Consider the following 24,060-nt stretch of genomic DNA (forward strand, 5'->3'; position numbering starts at 1 on the left):
CACGCAACATTGCGCCCACCAGCACGCTCGCATATGGCCCCCCTCCTTCGTCAGCTACACTGGCTGCCCATTGAACAACGGATCCAGTTCAAATCTATGTGTTTTGTTCACCAAGCCTTCTACAAGGTGGGAGCTGAATACTTGCAGCAGAGGTTTACTCATTATGTGCCTAACCGTCCTCTGCGCTCCCAATCCGTGCTACTCCTTCTGGTTCCCCGTGTTAAGCACACTCAAATGGGAGGCCGTGCCTTTTCGGTGGCTGCAGCTAAAGCATGGAACTTACTTCCTTGGGCTCTCTGTTCCACTGCCAATCATCTGGCCTTCAGACTTGCACTGAAGACTCTTCTCTACTAGCTCTTCTGTAATCTCTTCTCGCCTTCTACCCCCTAGCGCCAAGATGCCTTTTGGCGTACACTGCGCTATACAAATTCACATAACACAACAGAGCACTTATACAATCCCAACTGGACTACTGCAATGGTCTCTACTTAGGCGCCAACAAGTCGATTCTGACCAAACTACAGATACTGCAAAATAATGCTCTCAGAGCCGCCCTAAACATACCAAGAAGAGAGCAACTAGAAACTCTGCAAATGACTCTCCATACAAGGTAAAATCAACTTGAAAACTCTCTGCCTCACCCATAAAGCATTGAACCACCGAGGCCCACACTATCTCACTGACAAATTCACCCTAAGATTATCCACCCGTACCACAAGATCCTCTAACACTTCCTGCCTATTGGTACCTAGATACAACCTCAAAGGAGCAAGCGGCTCCAGCTTCCCTGTACTGGCCATCCAACTATGGAACACACTCCCACAGGACATAAAAACTATCCTGAAAATTCAGAAGTTGTGCCATCACCTGGCTACTTAATAAAAACTAACCCTATCTCCATATATACCCCTATTGATCATGGATGACTGTACCTATGCTTGCGATACCTTACGTATTGAACTTAATGCCATATATCCTTTATCCTATGCCCTCTGTACTATCCTGCATGATCTGTATTAAGTGACCTCCGCATTCATGTACTATCCTGTATGATCTATATTAAGTGACCTCTGCACTTTCTAAAATGACTGTAACATGTATTAAGTAACCTCTGTACTTGTCTAAAGGACTGTCAATTGTAACCATGTTCTTATCTACTAGCGCCCAGATACCCATGGGTCAGGCGCACTATATAAATAAAATAAACAAACAAACAAACATTAGGGTTAGAAATTCTAAGACAACATTCTGATAATTAGAGTATGTCACATTTGATTCATGATTTTCCAAGGTATAAAATGTATTCTGTTTAGGTGATTTTTCATAGAATGTTCTTTGGGTTTTATCATAGGAGGGACTTTTATAGTGACAGCATGCCATTAGATATTTGGGAATTAAAGGATCTTCATCCTCATAAGAAGAGGAAGTTTGTGTCTCTCCTAAGGGAGTCACCATTTCACCCCGACAGCCATCTCCTCCAATGTTATTCTCCCTCATAGTGCCACCCACAGGGTCAGGATCAGATAGTGACTGCCTTCCCCTGGCCACATGGAAGGAGACTTTAGGCTGGGGATCAGTGTGGCTCTGCAGGATTCATCACATAACCTAAAGTGGAAGTAAGTTTGCAGAAATACCTAATAAGGCAATGACCCTTTCTGGAAAGTGATATTCTTGGCACAAGACTAAACCAGGATATCTAGAGTTTCAGTAGTAAAAAAGAGAGATTCCTGGCAGGAGAGTAAACAGGATATCAAGAGTTGTTCAGTTAAAGAAGTTGAGAAATTCCTGGCAGGAGAATATATCAGGAAAAGGCCAATTGTATAAAGGAGAAAGATTATAATTTTAAACTGTGTTCTATGAAAGAGACATTTGGTTTTGCCATCCTGAGAAAAGTGTTCTATTAAGGACACATTTGGTTTTGCCAGTCTAAGAAAAGTATTCTGTGGAGAAGATAAGTGTTTTGCTACTCTGACAACAGTATTCTATGGATGAGACATTTTGCTTTGCTAAAGAAGACACTTTATGAAATAGAAATGTGAGTTTATTTATTTGGATAGAACATCATTGCAATACAATATTACTGACAGACTTCCTGAATTGGTTTAGGGGAAGGGAGCTAACTCATGAATATAAAGGTTGCTTTGTTGGAATTGCCTATTTGAACTTTCACATTCTTTCTTTTGGAACCCAAGACATTTACGTTGCACATTTTGGTATTTGTTAGTGTGAGGGTCAGATACAATTTGGACACAGGGTCAACTTACTTAATTTTGGTTTAATAATGTAAGGAAGGCATGATATCAAACAGTGAAGACAGACACAAGTGATCACAGTTCAAGGGTGTTTATTGAACTTCAATGGGTTGGTTGAACGCCTATCTAAACCTAAATCTAAGGATCGGAGCAAGCTACGACCATCAAAAATTAATAATGCAGTCCGAATTGAGCCTCTGTCAAAATAAAAGGGCCTGTACTAATAAACCTATTGCCAATCATTCCTTCTAAATATAAAATGGTGTGGGACAATAGTGTATGTAAAAAGAAAGTGTTCAAGAAATAATATGTCAGGATAGTTGAGCAGTTGGCTTCCCTTCCACACGTTTTCAGCACAGGGTAAGGTGCCACGTTACAGCTTTGCACACACTATGGCTTCTCTGCCATAAGGATACAGTTCAAAGCATGGGTATCAGGGACTCCTGCCAAAGCCTCCTTTCAAATAATAGTCTCTTACTGCAGATGGCCTGTCGTAACAAGCAAGCACCAAAGTTCCTTTCTTATCAGGATTTTGAAATGCACAAGTTCTCGCTTCCAATGTTCATCATGGGTCTCCCTCCTTCAAGTTAGACCCCTTTTTTACCACAATGTTTATAATAGGTCTCCCTGATTTGGGCTCGAGCCATGGATCTGTCTCGTTTGGGCTTCAATCCCTTTAGCACAATATTCACATATGGTCTCCCTCGTTCTGGCTCGGACCATGTAATGTCACTTTCTACATTTACTCTTGATATAAAAAACGAAGACTTTTGAATATGCGATGGGTTTTGCTTAACCCGTCGCAGGACCACTTCGATTCACTTCACACAATGTTCTCATCAATCTTCTACTCTCGTTTTGGCCACTTCTTGTCGGGATACCATACAGAGACATTCAATTGAGCACCTATGTGGTGCCGGACCACTCTCTCACTGGTATTGTATCTTTAGCCATAAATGTTCAAACTTCCATTAGCAATTAAGCTTTCCTCGCGTCTTTCATCACACGCGTTACCGATCTTCGTCTTGCGTTATTTATACAGTGTTTCCTATTGCAACCTTGACTTCAACACAGACCAGTCTTGCATCGGTCTCCCCAGCTCACCGGCTGTGTTGATCTCTCTCGTGCTGCTTTGATCTTGGAGGCAAGGACGGTACCACAGAGGCTGCTGTTCCTCCCCGACTCGGTGAGCCATGCAGGAGGGCCCCAGGAATCTCTGACACACAATACAGGATTCTTCAGTCTGATTTCCTGGCCTTATGTGTTTTAATCTGAAGGATTCTGGAAAGCAACTGTTTCTCGCCGGAAAGGTCAAGGGTATCTTCATCCTTGCGCACCTTTCTTGGTTTGATGTCTTTCTTCCCTCATTCAGCTGCAGTCAGGAAAACACTGTTCCTGTGTGTGCTTTGCCTCGCTCAGAGGGTGCTCTCACGTGCCTTTTATACGTGTGGGGAAGTTTAATGGAACTCAGGTTTCAGTTATTGCCAATAATTGCCTGACTTTGCCAGACCATAGTAATGGGTCATGTAAGGTACAATGATCGAGTGTGAGTCTGTTTTCTCCCAGAGCGGGCTGTCCGTGTGAAAGTGTTCATGAAGGTAATGGGGGATAGAGTTCCTAAATATCCTACCAGGTAGGATGGGGTAAAGGTGTTACAGGGACGGGGATACCAAGTCTTGCCATCAGGTGTCCCACTCCCACATCCCGAAGATGCCTCACCCAGGTGATCCTCCCGCACTGGTCCACCCCCAGGAACTGGATCCAAAAGCGATGGTTGTGCCCTGGCCACCTGGATGACAGATCCTCGAGGACTAGCGAGTGAGACACCTTCTGGTTTCTCACAATAGGTAAGGTCATTCTCATTAATATAGGGACAGATAGACCTTCATCCCACCCCTTTTGCTTGAATAAATGTGGCAATTGTTAAGAACCCTCCAACTTTGTGTCCATCTCTCATTTCTGACCCCTCACAGTACTTACCTCGGGAGTGACCCTTTCAGCGATGGACGATAGCTCTCCGGCTCACGCTACTCCTCATGCCCTCATTACCTCCACACATCCAAGTGCAAAAATATTGGCTCAGAGAAGTTAGATGGGAAACATTCCGCTACACCTGAGAGTAGCAACCGAAGAAACTCCAAATCAATGTTGAAGGAAGACAATTAGGCATTGTTACAAACCTATAAACTGCCTCACCTTTCTTTTTATCCCTGACACCTTCCCACCTATGGCCTTACCCCTTCACTTCTGCCCCTCAGCTTCACACCTGACCTGCACTCTTCTTATAAAAGAGTACCCCGTTTTTTTAATGCAATGACCTAAATGCTAAAGGAAATCTTACAGATTGTGCAGGAACTTTCTTTATATGATAGAATTACTCAAAACGTCTTGAAAAATCAATGATAGGGACGGTTGCCAGCTTAGGAAACCTGCTGCCTTAGATAACATTGCATTACAATGGAGGCCCACTTACATTAGTGCATTTGAAAAGTGCATGCAGCTTCTCGACTGCACCCCACTTTTGCCTTGCTCTGTTTTTGTCAGCAAATGGCAATCATTTGAGGCAAAGATCGAAAGCCACTGAACCCTGGTGATTTTAGGGCTCATGGATGTTCACTTCCACACAGATAGTACATCATTGTTTATGTGGCATATCCGACTCAGTGTTTCATCTTTCTCGTGAACCATTAATGGGGAGATTTCACACAAGTTAATTCCACTAAAAGGTGCATACTCCATAGGTAAAGAAGACCATGCACAGCCTTACATCCTTATAAAGTCAATAAAAGAGTACCTTTGATGTGGGTACAACTAAATGTGGAGATTTCATCAGGAGCCAGTGCTGTGAAAGGTCGATAGAACTGAGTAGGCCAGGTACATATGAACTGTCCTGACACCTCCTTTCGTACTTTTAAGGTTGATAACATAGCCTGTGGAATGTCACTCTGACTGCCCCACGCTCAAATGGCCTTTCACAATCCCAGGCTGGTTAGAACATCTCCCCATTTAATGATAGAATGGAACCTCTGAAGGTTGGCTCAGTGCTTCATAATCCCTATTTCAGAAAGAAAGAAACCTACATCATAGACATTTTACAAAACTGTAGTTCAAGTTCAAATATGCACTGTCAACAGGGGTGGACTGGCTCATAGGGAACTGTTAGGTCAGTTTTTCTGAAGTCCAACTAAGGGCTTAGTAAAACCATTCAAATGAGGCCGTACAAGATTCCACTCTTAGTATAAGGCTGTACTACCTGAGTTCATGGTAGTGTAGACAGAGCACCCAGGCTTATCTCAGGCGGGAGAGAGGGCTGTAGAATCAGTACAAGTGAAATGGTTATACAAATGATCCAAAGAAACACTGAAACACTATGTATGTAAAAATAAAGGATTTATTTAAATACAAGTAGGCCCGGATAAATCGAGGGGGTAAGTAAGTACTAACACATTATATGAAATCACAATTATAAAAACACAACACTATACTTTAAAGTACACAGACCCAAGTATAGACCTTATTTGAAATGCCTAACAGTAGTTCTAGGGAAGTCAAAATCTTTTCATACACATTCAGTATAGGTCAAGCCTGTTCTTGGGGAGTAAAAACCAATGGTTACTTTTTACAATTAGATTCAATAATGCAAGGGCAGTAAACCCTACCAGTTGTATAATAATTATCAGTACAAATCACATAAATCATTTAATCAGTTACCTGAACAATATACTTTTGGTGAATAGTGAAACACTTATTCTAGGTGCAGTAAAAAAAACCTATAACTACTTTTGTCATAACACACAGTTATACTAGGTGAGTAAAACCTATGGATGTAATATACAATTGCAGGTGCTTTTGAAATCAGGGAACCCCAGATTCAGGTAAGCAGTAACTCTTGTAACTTATTTTGGATGACACACAGCTAACACAAGGTAAGTAAACCCCACATACTTTGTTTAACCTCACGATGGAGGGGGAAAGTAAAACCCAATGTTACACTTTACTGAATAGTTATTCTAGGTAGGCAACAACCTAATGCAGACCTATTAAGGACAGGCTAGCAGCAAGTCAGGGGAAGCAAGACCCAGAAGGGGATTAATCTGGTGATACCAACACTTTGCTTTTGGGAAGAGGCACAACCTAATCACAGGAGAGTAAGTAACTTGTAAAACACTTTTTTTTTATTTCTAGGCAGAAGTCCCAATCCCTTGACAGTCATTCCCTTATTCTTGGAGCATGAGTGTCCTCAGTGGCAGAAGGGGGGTCACTAGGACTAGTGACCTACAGGCTGTGTCAGAATAGGTTCTTTACTAGCAAAAGTTAGAGTTTCCTTAGAAAAACTGGGCAAACAGGTAAGTACTGTACTTTAGAGTTAGAAGAGGGTCCAGGTGCTTCGCAGAAGACACCCTAGCAGGATTCTAGCAGTGGGACTGGGTGTACTGGACGAGGGACCTCCCAATCACAGAAAACACCATATAGCTACACAGAAATCCTAACAGGCTTAAGGTAAGTACATACCCAAGCCAACATAGTATGTCAGCATTGAAGAAGATTTTGCAGCAGGAAAACTTCAGGGTCGCCAGCCAAATACCTGGTCAGTGGATTCCTTGTTGTGGAGACTGAAAACAAGACCTCAGAAGGGACTTTACAGCAGGGATCGATGAAGAAGGCTCTAGGCAAGGTTTCCCTCATGGCTGAATGTGGTTCTGCGGGTTTGGCGCCTTTTCAAGGAGCACAGAAGAAGACAGAATATCGCGGTTGAATTCTCGTCATTACAAAGGTCCAGCACTCTGCTGAGGGGACTTTTCAGAATCGAATTGTGTTTTTGGACATCCACCAGGATGCCCACGAAGTTTTAGCGAGATTCAGAATTTGGAAAACCGTGCACCGTACGATGGCTGGAGGTCCCAGGGTATTGGGGTACTGCAACAATGTAAGGTCGCAGAAATGCGTGGCATGGCTCAAAATGCAGGTCTCCTTGAGTCTAGTTGGTCTGGTTTTCAGAGACGCCAGGTCGATTGGAAGGAATGGCTGCAGCAGGCTCCGGTTACACACCAGGCTCGCCGATCACTGGAAATCATTTCTGCCGCTTTTCCTTTGTCATCCTCTTCCTTTTAAGTTCCAGTGGTCGACATATCTTCAGCTTCCAGGTTCACAGTATTTATCAGGAATTACAGCACAACCTCTGCATTCTCTCCCCACATTTTACAAGAAGGGGCGGTCTGGTTGACCGATCAGGACAGCCAGCCCCCCACTGGGATTTGTCCCCATTCAAGCAAGGCGTAAGACAAAGAGCTCGGGAGTTTTGGACACCTCCCTCACTTCCTGCTCTCACAGACAGACTGGAGCCTGGGCGGGGAGTCCAGGGGACTCCCACCGAAGACAGAAATCACATAAAGGAATTTCCCACCCTGGATGTCAAGTGAAAGAACAAGAAACGACAAGAAACACTAAAATGGCAAAAAAAGAAGACAGGGCCATTTTGCTCAAATGGACACCCTTAGGTCCCTTTACTGCAGCTGTGAACACAGCCCGCAGTAAAGGTGCACCAAATTAATACAAGGTATCACTGCCACCAGCCTTTGAATGTTAGTGCGTCACTGTAACAGAATTGTTACAGTTTTAGTGTGAAAGGGGATACATTGTATCTCCCCAGCACTCCACATAAGGTGGGGTGTACTGGTTTCACTTAACAAAATGTAAAAGGGATCCAAAGATCCTTTCTATCCTTGGGAACTGTAGTTCATTCAAGGTTAGCACAAGAAAGTTAAAAGGCGAGCCCCTAGGGCAACCCAGCAACAACAGGCATTTATTGCCAATAAGTTGTTAAATATGATAACTTTAAAAATACACTGTGGAGAGTCTTAAAAATGACACCCATAAAAAGAGTTAAAGATTATGTGAGTGTGAAAAAAGGTTCCCACTCACTAAGGTATTAATGAATAATATCCCACTAGTAAAGCAAAAAGATCTGGGGTTGAACCAGGAAAGGAAGATTTAACAGTTCTGTGCAAATCTTACCTAACAGGAACTCTGGAGATTTTCCGGCAGGCCTCCTCACCCTGGGCCTCTTTTGTGTCATAACTTATTTAATTTACACATTTTCTCATATGAAAACGTTTGGGCTGGCAGGAATGTATAAGAGTCCACTTTAAAATTATGTGTGTGTGTGTGTGTTTTTACATATATAATAATACATTCAAAAATCGGACTAATCCCATTACAGCAGGCCATGCTTCTATTTGCCTCTGTTTAATTTACTCAGCATGTTTTTCTTAGAAAAGAGTGACAGGTGAATTTCATTTTTGCTTTTTCTTGACTTTACAATACACATCACTTGCTATTTCAATATGAAATTTCATTTTTAATCCTATTATTCAATAGAAGATGGTACCTTGAATTGCCTCCGCTTTGTTTGTCTGTTATGTGTGCGCGCTCTGAGGCTTTCGGGCATGTGGCGCGTTTATAAGAATTTGTAATAAATAAATAGAATATATTACAGTAGCATGGAAGTTGTGATGATAACCATAAATTATGAATTATATTAGTCGTTAACCGTAATTTCCCTTAAGAAATTATATTTTAAGTTAAAATAAATGATACATGGAGATTCCCACCTATCCCTGTACATTTGATGTCCTTTTTATGATAGTCCTTAGAATATTCTAATTGTTTATGAAATGTGAGACCTCATCTTATCTACTGATCACCTTTTGGCATTTGTCAGTCATTAATTTGCCTACATTACTGGTGCATTGAAGCTACATTGATTCTTAAGCGGGCGGGGGTTTATCGTCTATTGATGGCATTAGAAGCGTTTCTGGAATCAGTTAATTGCTGCTCATTATAAAAAGGGTTTGCATGGTCGGTTGTGACTAGTATTGATCATGTGTACCATCCTAATATGTCCAGTTAATAAATGTTGGTAATAAATGCAAGTTATTTCAAATAGTTAACCTTTTTATGTTTTTTTCTTTTTCAGCAAATTGGAAGAATACATTGATTATTTGTATAAACTATATCCCAAACTAATGAAACACTGGAATGTCCTTTCACTTGTGGCAGCCGCGATCATCCTGTTTGCTTTTGTGATGAGCATTTATAACTCATACACCTGCTGCTCTGAATCCCCGGAGGAACCTCAAGGAAAAGAGACATGTTCAGCGGGACAGAAAGATTCCTGGTGGACCTCAGGACTCACGCAGAAGCAGTGCACTGAGTAGGAAATCACATAACAATCTGTCAAATCTGCCAGCACCCAAACCCAAAAATCCCAGCATGAGAGCCGCACACGTCATTGCAACCTTCTTGGAGACATATCTAAACTACAAATGCCATTGGTTCTTACAGTGGTCATCCAAGTATCTTACATAGCGGCCAACAAAAATGGCTGTCCGGCTGTCACACAGTGCATGCAACATGTTATTCAAATCTAAAGTATACCAAGGTGAAGGGGTTCTAACTGCTTTCTGATAAACTGATGTTAGGTAATTAGCATATTGGCACCTTAAACCACTTAAAGTACTGTAACATTCCATCAGCCTGTAAACCAGGGTGAAGTTAATTTATCAGCTTTTCATTCAAGTGAGACATACTTTGGAAATGAGGTTATATTTCTATCATCATTATAACAAATGTTATACTATACAAAAAAATCATTCCAGGAATATTTGTACTACTTAAATCAAATATTTCAACTCTCTGTCACATTTGCGTCTTTAACAAATTTGTATTATGGGGTTCATTTTATGTGGACCAATGATTATCTAGTGTCTTACTCCATGTTGTTTGTTAGCAGGATCCATCACTCATCACTATTGGGCAAGTGGAAGAGTGAGCCACTCAGCATGTCATCCGATTCTGTGTTTTGGGACTTTTCTGTAGCCAGGATGGCCATGGGTATTGCTTTGGGATCTACTTGAATAAAGCAGATGGAATGTTTGCTTTCCAACAAGTCAAGTCAAACCTTCAGCATCTTTCCTCAATGTTCCTGCTTAACTGCAGAGTGCCTGAGGGTTGGTCGCTCTTTCCCGCTCTTCCCCCCTCCTCATGTATAGGTCAATTGGTTAGGTAATGTGATCAGTCAATCTGGAAGTATGCTGTTGATGCCTAGTTAATTGCCCAACTGGATGCAGAAGGGGGGCTTGCACTGTGCATGACTACCTGAGGGTATTTACACCTGAATGTAAGTGACAGCAACTTGGCACTCAGTGGGTTAAATAACAGAGAGTTTGTAAATTAGAACCTGGAAACTCTTTTCCATAGGTTCTGTTTCTTGATACATGGAATCTATGCACTAATCGGAGCTCTGATGTTCTCTTGTGACGTTTTTACTCCAATCCTCGAAACAGGTTTTTCAGTAAATGCAGTCAGGCACTTGCAGTGATGCCTAAATAAAGCAGCCGGGCTGCCTGCAGGCTTCCTAAGCATTGTATGGTCTGCTGGGCAGTACTTTAATTCCACTGGCTCTTGTGGGCCTAATCGGATGCACTTAAGGTCTTTGGTTTCCCATAGTTTCGGGAGGATAGCTCTGGGGCAATGTGCTCGCCTTGGAAGCAAAACGACACGGGGCAACACAGGTTTGATCCCGGGTCCACGCTTAGAAACCTCTGGGTATTAAACGCGTTATAAATAACCTATCATATCATATCATATCATAGGGCCTCCTTGGTCAATGGTAAGAAAGGTTTGTCAGGCATAAAGATGCCTGCAGCCTCTAATCTGCCCAGGAACACTTTTCCTTAACCCCAAAAGCAAGAAAAGAAACGCTGGAGGATGGATATTGGCTAGTCAGGGCACCAAGTGTTGTAATTAACTACCCACCTTGCTCCAGGAAGTAGAGCCCCACCCCAAATTTGTGAAGATGTTAAAAAAACTGTACTCTTCAAAGTAGCAGTTGGTGAAAGGTGATTTTGCCCTTTAGTTCCTTGATCTGATCACCATTCTCGGTTTTTCGCCTTGTTCAAGTGATATAAGACCTTTATATTAAGGAATCCAGAGTGGTGTGGTTTGTTGTCACTGTCTACTTAGCCGAACCCCTTAGCTCCCTCCTCATGTGACATTCATGTCAATAACCTACCTTGTGTTTGCTGCTTCATTCTCTCAGTGAAAATGCTAAAGCCCACCAATAATTAGAGATTGAGTGTACCTGCTTTAAATTGAGAATGTTTGCTTTGTGCTTTGATTTCCTGCTCAGCATAGGGATAGTGGCTTTTGCCATGTAAAGCTGTGGGCACCTATTGTTTTTGCTGCCTTCCCTGGTGGCAACAGCTAGTTTGTTGTCACTGTTTACTTGAGGGATGCTACTTGGCGCTTTATGTGGCATCCACAAAGTCAGGCATGCTGAGAAGGTGAACCACACGCCCGTCTGAACCCATTCTTGAGCCCAAGTCTCAATGCCCCGCTCAAATCTACATACAGCACATGAACCACTCTACTTGTGATCTCCCTAAAATCTGGTGCCCAAGATGAACCCTTACAACTAACCAGTCAAAAACTCTTACTGATCTAAATGTCCTTAAGATGAAACAATACTCTAATGTCCCTGGCATGTACACTACAATATCCAGATCATCAGGGTCACACTGGGGCATAAAATGGCCTCGGGCACCAATGAAAAAGTGGCTCACTGTTGCAAAAGGCAATTCATTCATTTTGTGACAGACTGTTTGAATAGTACCCAAGGGGGAATTTTTTTATCAAATGGAATGCAAATTGTGCTATTTAAAGACTATTTATTCAGCAACAATTGTCAAAACTACTATCTGCATAGTGGATTAATTCATCAAACTGGCCACATTGCCCCAAAAAGTGCCCAGTTTGAGCTAAAAACGGTCTCACACTGGTGTTTTGGGTTCGGGCATTGCCCTGTTGCCCTAAAGGCCAGTTCAAGCCTGCAGGTCACCCACCTAGGTGGGATGAAAATATTATTTTTAATAATGTAATCTTATTGTGACTCAGGAGTTTAATGTCACGTTTGTAGCAGACATTTTCATTACTGGCAGACTACCATCAGAACAATTTTTCCACCAAATCACAAAATGATGACCATGGTAGAGTTGTTCTTGGTCTCTGCAGGAAATAAAGAGGCAGTTCAAGAATGGCTTAGTGTAATGCAACCAAGTTCCTTTCAACCTATCCAATCAGGAGGTGTTAATCTGTGCGCTATTTCCTAGACCCTGCACTTCATTTGAATTCTCATGAGGAGAGAAAGGCAAAAACTGCTTATTTTCAACTTCAGTTATTTAAAAAAAAATTAAACCTTTCCTGACCATACCTTTTTGATGGGTGTGAAAAGTGTACAGTGGCACCCTTAAGAATGGTGCTTCAAATGGCAAACCAGCTCATAAATGGAAAACCGAAATTTGATCCAGTAACTCCAATTTTGGGATTTCTACATTGACTGCCATTAGAGGTTCTTATTGTCTTCAAAATTGGCTACCTTCTTTATAAATTAATGCATTGGGGAATTCCATGCTATTTGGCAGAAAAGCTACAAGTATCAGGAGGGAATACAAGTACTAGTAGCATGGACTGCCTAGACTAGAAATCCCCTGCGTGTCTTGCATTGTGTACCCATATTGTGGCACTGATTTCCAGGTTCCATGCGTCTATCACTGACATCATTGGCTTTTAGAAAAACACCGAAGCCCTGGTTTTTATGCAGTATTTAGGTTTAGAATAATATGTTTTGCAAAATTTACTTTTCAGTCCTTTTAATAAAGATGGTGTATGAGGAAAGAGGATGAGGACTCATACCATAATGTTTTTCAGTGAGGGTTTTGCATTTATGTATATGTCAGTGTTTTTGTATTTTTTTAATATGCTGCGCTCCGTTGATCCCCTGGAGTTAGGTTTGTGCATTATAAATATGTAAAATACAATAACAAGTAATGAATCGAGTTACTGCATGAGGAGGTGAATTAGCAATAATAATTAAAGAATCAATCATTATAAAAATGTTACAGAAAATCCACCTACCAGATATGAATCTATGTTACTGCATCTTTCCCCCCTCGCAAATATCCAATAAATAATGATTGTCTCCTGTACTTACACCCTAGGGTGGGTGGTGAATTGTAAAGTGATTGGCTGACTTTTCCGACCACACAATCTATGGAACTAAAGAAGTCAACCATATTTGTCAACCTAAATATTTGTCTGGTGGAGGTGGACAATGATGTAGCTAAACAGTTTGATGAAAGCTTTCGTGGTCTTTCAACAGGTGAACGTCCTGACACACCAGGCTGGATATACCATGTACCCAATGTTCCTTGGAAAACTGACAGTCAAGATTCCTTTATCCCTCCAGACGAGTTTTTCATTCTGTTTGCTAGAGAGGCGCTAGTCTCTAAGCACAAAGCAAATTAAGCTAAACAGCAGACTTTTCTGACACTGGAAAAATCTTTCAAGGCAGAACCTAAAAGAATTTCGAAGTGGTGAAATTTACAGCAGTGATTCTTAATCCAATATTAATAGACAATAGCCCCATCTCAACGAATGGATAACTTCATGGCTAGATGGCAAATTCCAACAACCGGTAAGAGCAGTAGTAAAGAAATACCCTTACAAAGATAGTTCGCACCAGAGCTGGCAGAGCGGAAAAAACATAAGCAAGCCTTTAGAGTGTAGTTGGCGAGAAAGTTATTGTCAGCAAGATAAGCTATCTTTTATGAAATTCACTAGACAATGCAGAAATATGATAGTCAAGGCAAAAAGACAATACTATCCAGAAGGTACTGCAAACGCAGGCTCTCCTCAAAATGTTCTACCACATGACCGAAGGACTACGATTTTCATTAGCATCAATAACAGGTGATTCCGACACAGCTTTCCTGCGACAAGACAGACTTTTTATACAGAGATAATTAGAACAATTTAAGAGGATTTCACTGTGAATCCTTCAATATCTCTAGGAGAAACATACTGTAGTTAGCCTGGACGGTTTCCAACTACTCAATAAAGAGCAACATTCTGTCTTGGGGAACACTAGTAAATGTTGAGGACCCCAGCATATAGCTTCCCTTCTCGGGTCTATAAAGAACTGACCATCCTGCCCCCTGTTGCTGGGGTACACAGAGGACTAACACCTCCATAAACAGCAGCTTGGTCCCTGATGCCTTCCAACGTGCTTAAGTCATCTCCTCCTAATAGTACCTCGAACAGATCCAAAACATCTGGCCAATTGTATCCCTTTTTCCAACAGCCCTTATCCAGCCAAATCGATGTCTAACATCTCCAAGCCTATGTTGATAGTCATTAAATTCAGCATCATAATCAGACTTGGTTTTGCCCACTACATGAACACAGAGGAGTCCACAATTACAGCTATTCTGTATGACATCAGTATGGAGGTCGACCTTAACAGAGTGGGGGCACTGGTAGCATTGGGCTGATCATATGTCTTTACATGGTGGAAAACACATATGGATGACTTGACCATCGAAAGTCATTTTCAAGGACATTGGATGCCTTATACTCTTTTCTATCTAACCAACAAAAGGTCTCATTACCTCCTTGCAAGTCAAAAGAAGAAATGTGCAATTTGTCTGCTGTTTAAAATGTATATATCTCCTCTGAACATCTTGATCCACTTCTTTGGAATCTTTGTATGCAACTTTGCTGATGACTCGCTGGTTTACTTCACAATGCTTCCCTTCTCGCCACCTCGAGTACATAGTTTCACAAAACGTCTAGAAGCTCCCCATCACTGGATGGACCCTCACTATTTGAAATTGAACGCCAACAAAACCAAAATCTTCCAGTGGAAACTCATTCTCTATCTGGTCACCTTGGATATGGTCTGGCCACATGGGCACACGCCCGTCCCAAGTCAAGGGGAATACAATCTTGGGTACATATAGGGATGATAATATGACCGTTATACCTGAAGTTGCAAAAGCTGTTAAAACAGTTTTTGTTTCATCCACAGTACTACTAAGAACTTTCTTACACACTCCTAACATTTCTGCCACGCTTTGAGGCAGTGCTTCCATTGCTAATGTTGCAAACAGCGTATAACTGGATTTCCCTAAATATGCTCTGCAACATTTACAATGGTTTCAGGCACACCAGCCCAACATCTCATGCCAGCCAAGCATTCCATTGATTGGCTGGCTGTACAATGCTGCATTCCATTTAACGCTATTGCCTTCTCTGCCATCTCACTAGTTAAGTGCTCCTGGAAAAGAACAGACTAATAAAGATAAGACCTAGTCCTTGCCTTGGTAAAACTAGCAGCACAACATAGAGCAGGGGTCTGCAACGTGCGGCTCGCCAGATGTTTTGGACCATGACTCCCATGATCCCTCACCGTTGACTATGCTGACTAAGACTGATGGTATTTGTAGTCCAAAACATCTGGAGAGCCAAAGGTGGCAGACCCCTGCGTCATAGAACCATCATCAAGTTAATTTGTTAGACATCCTATTAAACATCTTCTGACAGCTGCAAGAGAACACGCAGAAAAGATCTACATAACATTGTTGTGGTCAATTTTCACTGTTTTGTACGATTCTTTATTTATTCTCACTGCTGTTCGGGCTTTCCATTGACAGCTATTCCTCTCAGCTATGGGAAGCTATATGATGAAAGTATGTGATACCGTCAAAAACGTTTGATGCACAAATATGATTCATAATCCTTTAAATGTCTTAGGTGTAAGCAGTGTTCTCAGTGAAGTTGTCAGACCTTAAGATCAAGTACCACAAAGCTGAATAAATAATACTGATTTTCCTCAAAAGAATATATAATTATGAGTATGTGAGAAATGTTTGTTGTTGGCAGTATCACTCTAAGAATGCGTGTAAATTGCTCTATTTTCCCACCCCCGTTTCAGGTCTGAAGACCAGCAGATTGTTGCTCTGCTTTGAGAGATCTAGTCCCTTCCTGGGAAGTTGCTTGAGTGGGAGCATGCGGTTATCAGCAAGCCGCCCGCGACTAACCCTGAAGCATGGTATCCAAGATATACCAGTGCCAGTCTAGATCCAGAGATCAGGTCCCAACAGGTGCCTTGGGGGTCACACTGCGTCCCTTCTTTGCTAATGGATGTCATCACAAGCCCACAACGGGTGCTTTGATGGTATCCTTTTGCCTTGCACCCCAGTCTCAAACAAGCCTAGCGCGAGGGTGTGTCTCGTCGTACCGTTCTAGGATTACTCCCATGATCTGTAGTTAGTGTTAGGGAAAGGGGCAGTGAGTGGGACAAAATGGAAACAAACAAATGGTGCATGCGGTTATCGATTTGCCCGCACGAATGAAATGCTGTTGTGTGTGCCAAAGTATGCTATGTCTGATGAAGAGGTGATGGCCGCCCAACGTCTGCAGATTCATTCGAAATAACTCACAGAGGTTTCTCCAGGCGTAAATGCAGGTTACGCCTGAAAAAGGCAGCGCATGCATGCTGCAGCTTAATGTGCTTATGGGCGCAAGTGTGCATATTTGTGAACATTATGCACACATGTACTACCAGACCTTCGTAAGTGGACATTCCCAGAGAAGGTTCAGGGGGGTAGGGAGGACTTAAAGGTGGGGGAAATGCTAATATCGGACACCTACACATTTGTAAGTTAGCGGTGCTTTCACAAAAGTGCAGGAAGGGTCATGCACGTGTATTTTTATATTCAACATAGTGGTGTGAGTGTATATGGTGCAGTGAGTGTATAAAGGTCTTCCATTCACAACAGGTTTTGAAACGGCAGTGTGGGAAGTGGCCTAATTTGTGTAAACATTATTTAAGGATTGAGTAGTAAGTTCTGTCCTACTCCCCCCCACCCCCCTGTGTCTCCCCTCCCTAGTTTGGTTGAGCCTGAAACACTTCATGCACTTGCACTACGAGAAATGCTGTCAGGCCTCGTATGCTAGTTACTTTTTTATAAGATCATTCGGAAACTTCAAGGCCTAAGAATGACAACTGTATCCCCTTGCTCCCTTCCCACCTTGAAGCACTTCACTTGTGTATAAGCGCTACACAAATAAACAATTATTAGGTGAACCACAAAATTCTGCTTTCAATACCCTTTTTCCTTAACACTACACATTTGTAATGTACAGTTTGCAAACTGGAGTCTCAGCGATGTGCACTGAAGCAAATGGGGACGTACCCATAAGCCTCTCAGATTTGCACCCGCTACCTTGCACCTGATTGGCAGAGTGTTCGAGATTCAGGCGTGAGTCACTTTCTTTGTAATTTCCTAATATTGACACACATGCAGGTGTAATGTAGACGTAATGCCATGTGCTGACAATCTTCCCTTTGTGAACGGGCCACATAGTGATTATGACAAACACTGTGGCTTCCCTAACAGAGGAAGGATGCAGGCCGGAGTCTGTTCTCTAGACATCCCTGCGGTGAGTTCTGTAGATGCATAGTGAGGACTTCTTCGAGGGCAGGCCCAGGAGAGGCGGCTTTCCGGCCCTTGATTGCTCCTGTGCTTGACTCAAAGCCTGGGGAGGATGTGTCAGCTGCTGGAAGCTAACACCCATCCTGCCAGCCTGGGAAAACCAGAGGCACTGACAGCACTGGACGAACAGATGAAGCTGCAGTCACACAATGTGCAAAAACAACAACTATCTGTCAAAAGCCAAGCGTGAGCGGACGGTGGAAGGCATGACGGCTGAGTGGGGTATAGCCCAGTCTCTTTTGGTTGCTGCCCCAGATCTTTCCCAGACCTAGCAACACCCCTGATCATTAGCAACCATAGACAAAATCCTGCACACTCATTGTAATCACTATTTTCTTCTCGGATCACCAAAACAACTGTACCAGTTTTTGGAGTGCATTAACACAATAGTCAACTTTGTTTTAGATCAAATACATACATTTTCCAGTGTGATTATCTGTGTTGAAACATCAGAATTGGTTCTTAAATATTATTCTCTTAGGTTATTTGTGCAATGTTCCTGATCATCAAGAATGACTTACACTGTGCGTAGATTGCCTTTCCTACTAAAGATCATGATTGAAATGATAATGTCCTGTTTTAACCTCTCTTGATGTGCAATATTTATTGCCCTGCTTTACCCAGCCACACAGTGAATGTATTGTTTGTAATGTTCCTAGCACAGCACTGAGTTTTTAGGATAACAAAATAGCAATCACCATTTTTGGAAGCAAAATATTATTTTTTGACAGTGTCAAACTTTGCACAATGTGTGCTAATATTGTACTGTATATGGACACATACTTGAGCAGAAGTAATAAAATGTTTCCAAATGATGTTTGTGTTTATTTCCTGCGTGTGATATTTTGTATCAGAACCCTAAATAATATTGATCTATTTTTCTTCAGCCAGATTTCCTTTAGAAATCATGATAAATAGTGTACATGACAGGATTCATTCAATTATAATGGATGACCCTAATCCAATCTCTTCTAATGTATGTGGGCTAATGTTTACTTAGATGCTAGTGTTGTCTAGCAGGAAGGAGTTGTCAGAGTGAAGAGAACCTGTTTTAGAAGGTAACAAACAGTATATACTTGTGTGTCGGTCAATGGCATGCGTTCTGTGGCGCTCCAAGTGCTTCATTTGTGGGGGTGTTTGCCAGGTCTCAGCCCTGCACATATTTCTGAGTCCCGACACTTATTGTCTGAGACTCAGTTTGATTATAATGTGGTGTTTTGGTCACTTTTTTAAAACTGTGAGACAGTCGTAGACACAAGCAACCAGCAAGAACAGTGCAGCCTTCCTCCATCCTGGTCTGGCACATTATGATTCATGAACTTGATAACCCAGGCTGACAGGGCAGTGCTAGATATTGAAATTCATGATTAGCAATGAGTTTGATGGTGGCAATATTGCGTGCTCGTGCTGCCCATGCCGGCACCCTGCTCAAGTCAGTCTGCATGACATTGGTGCAGTTCCACTGCTGTATTAATTAGCAGCACTAAAAGCAGGACGGGTTGACAACAACAGGACAATCACCATCCGGTAGCATCAAGACAGGGGCAAGGCCGGGGAAAACGAAACTAACAAAAAGGCGTGCCTGTCAAGAGTTCCTCCCTATACAAGATCTTGCGGCAGTGTTTGGCTAGTAGGTTTATCAGTTCAGTAAGGATGTTGCCAGTGTAAATCCATCAATTTACCATAAGAGGATAGCACGTTTGCAATTTTTTCTATGGTCAACATGTTCCACTTGCCACCTCTAGAATGAGAGCAAAATGTTAACGATGATGATTTCTTTGAAGAAGCACTTAAACATTTATCTTCTTTCAAGATATAACCAGCATATTAAGCCTTTTCTGTTATGTTGTGTTGAGTTTCTTTTACAAATTAGGCACTGACTGGGGCTAATAAAATGTGCGAAAGGCACGGCATGCCTTCACAGACCTCAACAGCCCCTCACCAAGTGTCTAGATACTCTTACATGAGGTCCGCTCAGAGTCCACCTAAACCCTTAGTTCTTTGACATGAAACTCCAGGTCGAATCCCTTGGTGTGTTGACACGTTAATGCATACTCCCACTTTCTGGCCCATGTGGTTTGGGGAACCTGTAGTAGAAAGGGGAAAAGGTGCCGCAAAAGGGAGACCCAAGCATGGAAACCCACGGAATGGTTTAGCCCTCTAATGAACTGTTCCTTAGTATTAGGACTATGAGTAGCCTAGGGCACCAGTTGGGTATAGTACCCTCAACTGCCGTATGAATATTTTTGGTTTGAGGGATCAAACTCCAGGAACCTCCGCAAAGCAATATAATGCACAAACAACAATGAACACTGAAGTAATAAACGAACAAAAATGGAGTTGGCATCCAGAGAAAACACACAGACGGAGTGCTTCAAAACCCTTTTCTGAAGGTGTGCCTTGTATGCTAACCACACATATCTCTTTTTTTTGTTTGAAATGCCTTATTAGAACAGGGTCGAATACAAGGCATAGAAAACATACACAATTGTTTTAAACCCAATTGTGCTAGTAAGAGTCTTACAACCTAAAAGCTATAATTAAGTCTGATTATGGCCTTGTATATTAATGGAATTGGTCCCGGAAAAATGCAAACAATTTTAAGGATAAGACATAACTAGACAGACGGTGACAGAAATACAGAGAAGGATAAACACATTCCTACAGAAGGTGGCGAAGGGTGTGGGGGTGAAGGAGATGAGCAGGAGAAATATAGATAGACGTGTACTTAACTATTAATAAGATTTCATTGGGTAAAAATGTAATAAACAATTGCCATTTCAGTTCATTTTTAAGCAACGTATAAGAGGAGGAGGCATTACATCTTTCCAACCTGTGAATATTACATATGGAGTTCCACCATTGTTTATAAGGAATGTGATTACGATTTTTCCAATAGGATGTTGCGGCTTGAATGGCTACTAGGCTAAGAAGATCAAATATATAGCATGCATTCTTTTCCAATACATTGTGTAGCTGTGCACTGCCTAATAAAAGAAATTTAAAATCAAAGTTTTGTTGTATATAAAAAATTGACTTGGTAGTATTCCACACACTTTCCCAATACGGTTTGACATGTTGACAATCTATAAACATATGCATGAATCATCCTTGAGCATGTAAACAACCCCAGCTTCTGTCATTTTGTGCAACCTTATACTTAAAAAGTGGTATGGGAGTAATAAAAACTGTGTGATGGCAAAAATATAAGGTTTGAAGTAAGATGGCAGATGTAGTAACCTTGGAGATATCGTTCCATACTGGGGCCAAACTAATTCATTATCCAATAAAGAGCATTCTTGCTGCCATGCAATCTGCGAATTCCACCTGGATTCCGAAGGGGCTTTGTACAAAACATGGAAGCACGGAAACTGAAATTATGCTTATGTTGTGGTCTCTCCCTATTAGGAGAATTAGACTTGTGGATACATGAATCATAGTTTTCCATTGCCACATTGATACTAGTGATATATTGATGCATAAAGGAAGTCGGAACATCAAATTTCCTAGCAAATTGATTAATGGTCACTGGCGCTCCCAGTAAAAGTAACTGGTTAACATATTTAATGCCCTTAGAAAGCCATGGTTTTTCAAAAAATGTATCTTCTATTCCCTCATATTAGTGTATTGAACCAAAGGTATCGTGAGATGAATTGAGATGATTTTACAATAGAAGGGAATAAATAAGTTCTAAGATACTGGGAAGATAAGGTTATACTTGTATTCTTGATGAATCTATTTCTGCCCATGATGGCATGGCAATCAGCAAGGTGAACCATGTGGTCCTTTTTAAATGAGGAAGTGTGTCATTACATGGATGGGGGTGCAGAATAACTCTCACATCAATAACCAGACTGACTCAGGAAGTTGGCAAACAAAAGCTGTTTTATTGTCCATTATCTAAAACAGGGAGTACAATGGACATCAACAGACATCTCACAGCATAATATCGAAGCATCACATGAAAAATAACACTTTTATAGTAAATATTTTTCATCCGTGATGTCATAGTACGTGGAAAACTAAGAAAACATATTTAGGCTTGTGATAGGTCTACAGGAACATCTAGGTATACTTTCTGTAGGGGATTGGATTGTGATTGGGTCTCTATAATCAGGTGACAATTTATGCCCAACCCTTGTGCAAGTTATCCTCAATATTTGTTAGATACACAACATACCATTGGCTCTCAAACTATAGGGTTCTTTAATACATGGCCTTCTATAATCGGTTGGCACACTTGTACCCTTCTGGAATATTCGACTTGCTAGCTGCACGTAAGCTGGTACCCCAGGTGCTGGTGGGTGGACTTGACCATGCCTCCACATCCAATTAGCCCACCATCCATCATCACTCATGCCGTCTGCCATTCAAATTGCCTTTGAATTCGGCCTTGCAAAGTATCACTGCTCCTGAGAATAGAAGGGAATGTGAGCATGTTCTTATCTACAAGTCTCGATGCCGCTTGCCCATTTTCTTTTTCCATCTATCCCACATGACAGGAGACCGCGTTTGAACTCCTTTATTCGCATTAATGATATTAAATGAATAAAACCTGGCACTCATAGTGTTTCTGTCACACTTTAACAGGAACTTGCCTTGTTTCTCATGTTCTTTGTATCTCCTTGAATAGATAATCAGTCCTTGGCTGCCTCAACCCTTGACACTGGGTCAGACAGCCTTCTCGATCCTTCTATGATTTTCTGCTGTGCCATACTTTCAGCCCTTCTCTTCCACGGGTTCTCGCTTACTAAAGTTGTGACATTGAACATCCAGATTCTATATATATGTATATATATATATGTATATATATATATATAAATATATATATATATATATCAATAAAAAAAAGAGGAAAAGGGAGAGACCGCACTCTCCGCGGATCGTATGGCAGGATCCAATCAAATATAATGCGCAGCTCACACGAGGAAGAGGTTGTAAAAGTAAGTTTAATGTATTAAACAAAAAAAAACAAAAAAAAGCTATATTATATATATATATTGGTGGTACCGCCTGCAGTCTATTCCCTACATATAGCCAGCCTTCATGATTACTTAGTCTATTTGCGTTGCAGCATCTGTAAAGTTATAAAGCGACTTATATTTTCTTCAGTGTTCTTTGCACGTGCAATCTTCATTTCGCACATAAACTGTAACTCAATTCTTTATATTGCCATCAGTTTCCTTACGGTCTATGCATTCTCTGATCATCCTTCTCAGTGCGTCATTCTCATTTCTTGTGACATCACCAATGTCTAGCATTCACTGCTTCACACTTCTTTAGAGACCACCCCTAGGGGGCTGTCATCTCTCTGTGGGTACATCTCATAGGGCCTTCTCAATGGATACCTTGTTTTGAAGATTTTTCGTGGTATAGGTATTATTATCGGCATTGTGCATTTTGCAATTTCCGGCTTCCAGCATATAGGCAAAATAGGGGTGGGATTTCTGGTAAAGGCATTTGGCTCCTCCTCTAAACTCCCCCTTTGGTTGATTCATCGACCTCTCTCTCATCAGTCTTCACATCTAGACATCCTCTTTTGAAAAAGTGCTTCTTGGAGCCAATATCTTCATTACTCCTTTCAGAGATCCTGCTGACTTTACATGGTCATCAAGACTCCAGGTCATGTGGCTACATTGTCCATTCGGGCTGCAGTAGATCCATCGTCCCACATACTTCTTGTGGTTTTTCGGATCCAGGAACTTTGTTCCCTCAGGTGCTAGAATACTTGCTTCTATATATTTTCTGATTTCTTCATCTGCCAGCTCTTTAGGTCCTAACCCAGACTCAACATCGACCTTCATTCCTACTGATTTCTTCACTGTCTTCTTACACTGTGCGATTATTATCTTGATCACACAGAATCCAAACATGATCATCACCAGTAGTGCTCCAAGAAACTTGATAATATTTGCCATCCATTGTGGAACCCATGAGAAGATCGATGCAAACCAGCTGTCATCTGCAATATCTTCTGTCTCATCTTGCATCTTGATGTGCAAATTCATTAGCAACGTTATGGACTCTGTCAAAGTCCCATTCTCATCATCGTGAGAAGGTATGAATGTGCAACATGATTTCCCGATTTGGCACAAACACCTCCATCCATTGCTGTAATCATGTCCAGGACTTACCTATTCTGGAGAGTCATCAGTCTTAAGGTTCTTATTTCTTCCTTGATTGTGTTGAATCCCTATATAGTAATGTTGATCATCTGCAGTAGCTCCCAGTGAGTGATTTGCAACCACTTTGCAATCGCCATCATCTGGATCCCTGGCATAAAGATATTTGTGAATACTGCAACAGTCTGACTGAACAACCTGTGTTACTATGGAATAGAATCACAGGTTTCTATGGACCTTTTTGTTCAATTGAGAAATCCAAATGATCTCCTTTTCCTCACGTGAGCATCT

General features: G+C 41.6%; 1 protein-coding gene across 2 annotated transcripts in view; it reads left to right on the forward strand.

The window, feature by feature from the left end:
* The window catches only part of IRAG1 (inositol 1,4,5-triphosphate receptor associated 1), a 1,278,759-nt gene extending 1,260,297 nt beyond the window's left edge, over positions 1–18,462 (forward strand). For both annotated transcript variants that reach the window (XM_069623652.1, XM_069623653.1), the window contains one exon: positions 9,229–18,462. In XM_069623652.1, coding sequence (XP_069479753.1) covers positions 9,229–9,469 — 241 coding nt within the window. In that variant the 3' untranslated portion in view covers positions 9,470–18,462. The remainder of the gene's footprint in view (positions 1–9,228) is intronic.
* The last annotated feature ends 5,598 nt before the right edge of the window (positions 18,463–24,060 follow it).

Source organism: Ambystoma mexicanum, chromosome 11 (genome assembly GCF_040938575.1).
Source record: "Ambystoma mexicanum isolate Mex_15411 chromosome 11, UKY_AmexF1_1, whole genome shotgun sequence".
In the NCBI taxonomy this organism is placed as follows: domain Eukaryota; kingdom Metazoa; phylum Chordata; class Amphibia; order Caudata; family Ambystomatidae; genus Ambystoma; species Ambystoma mexicanum.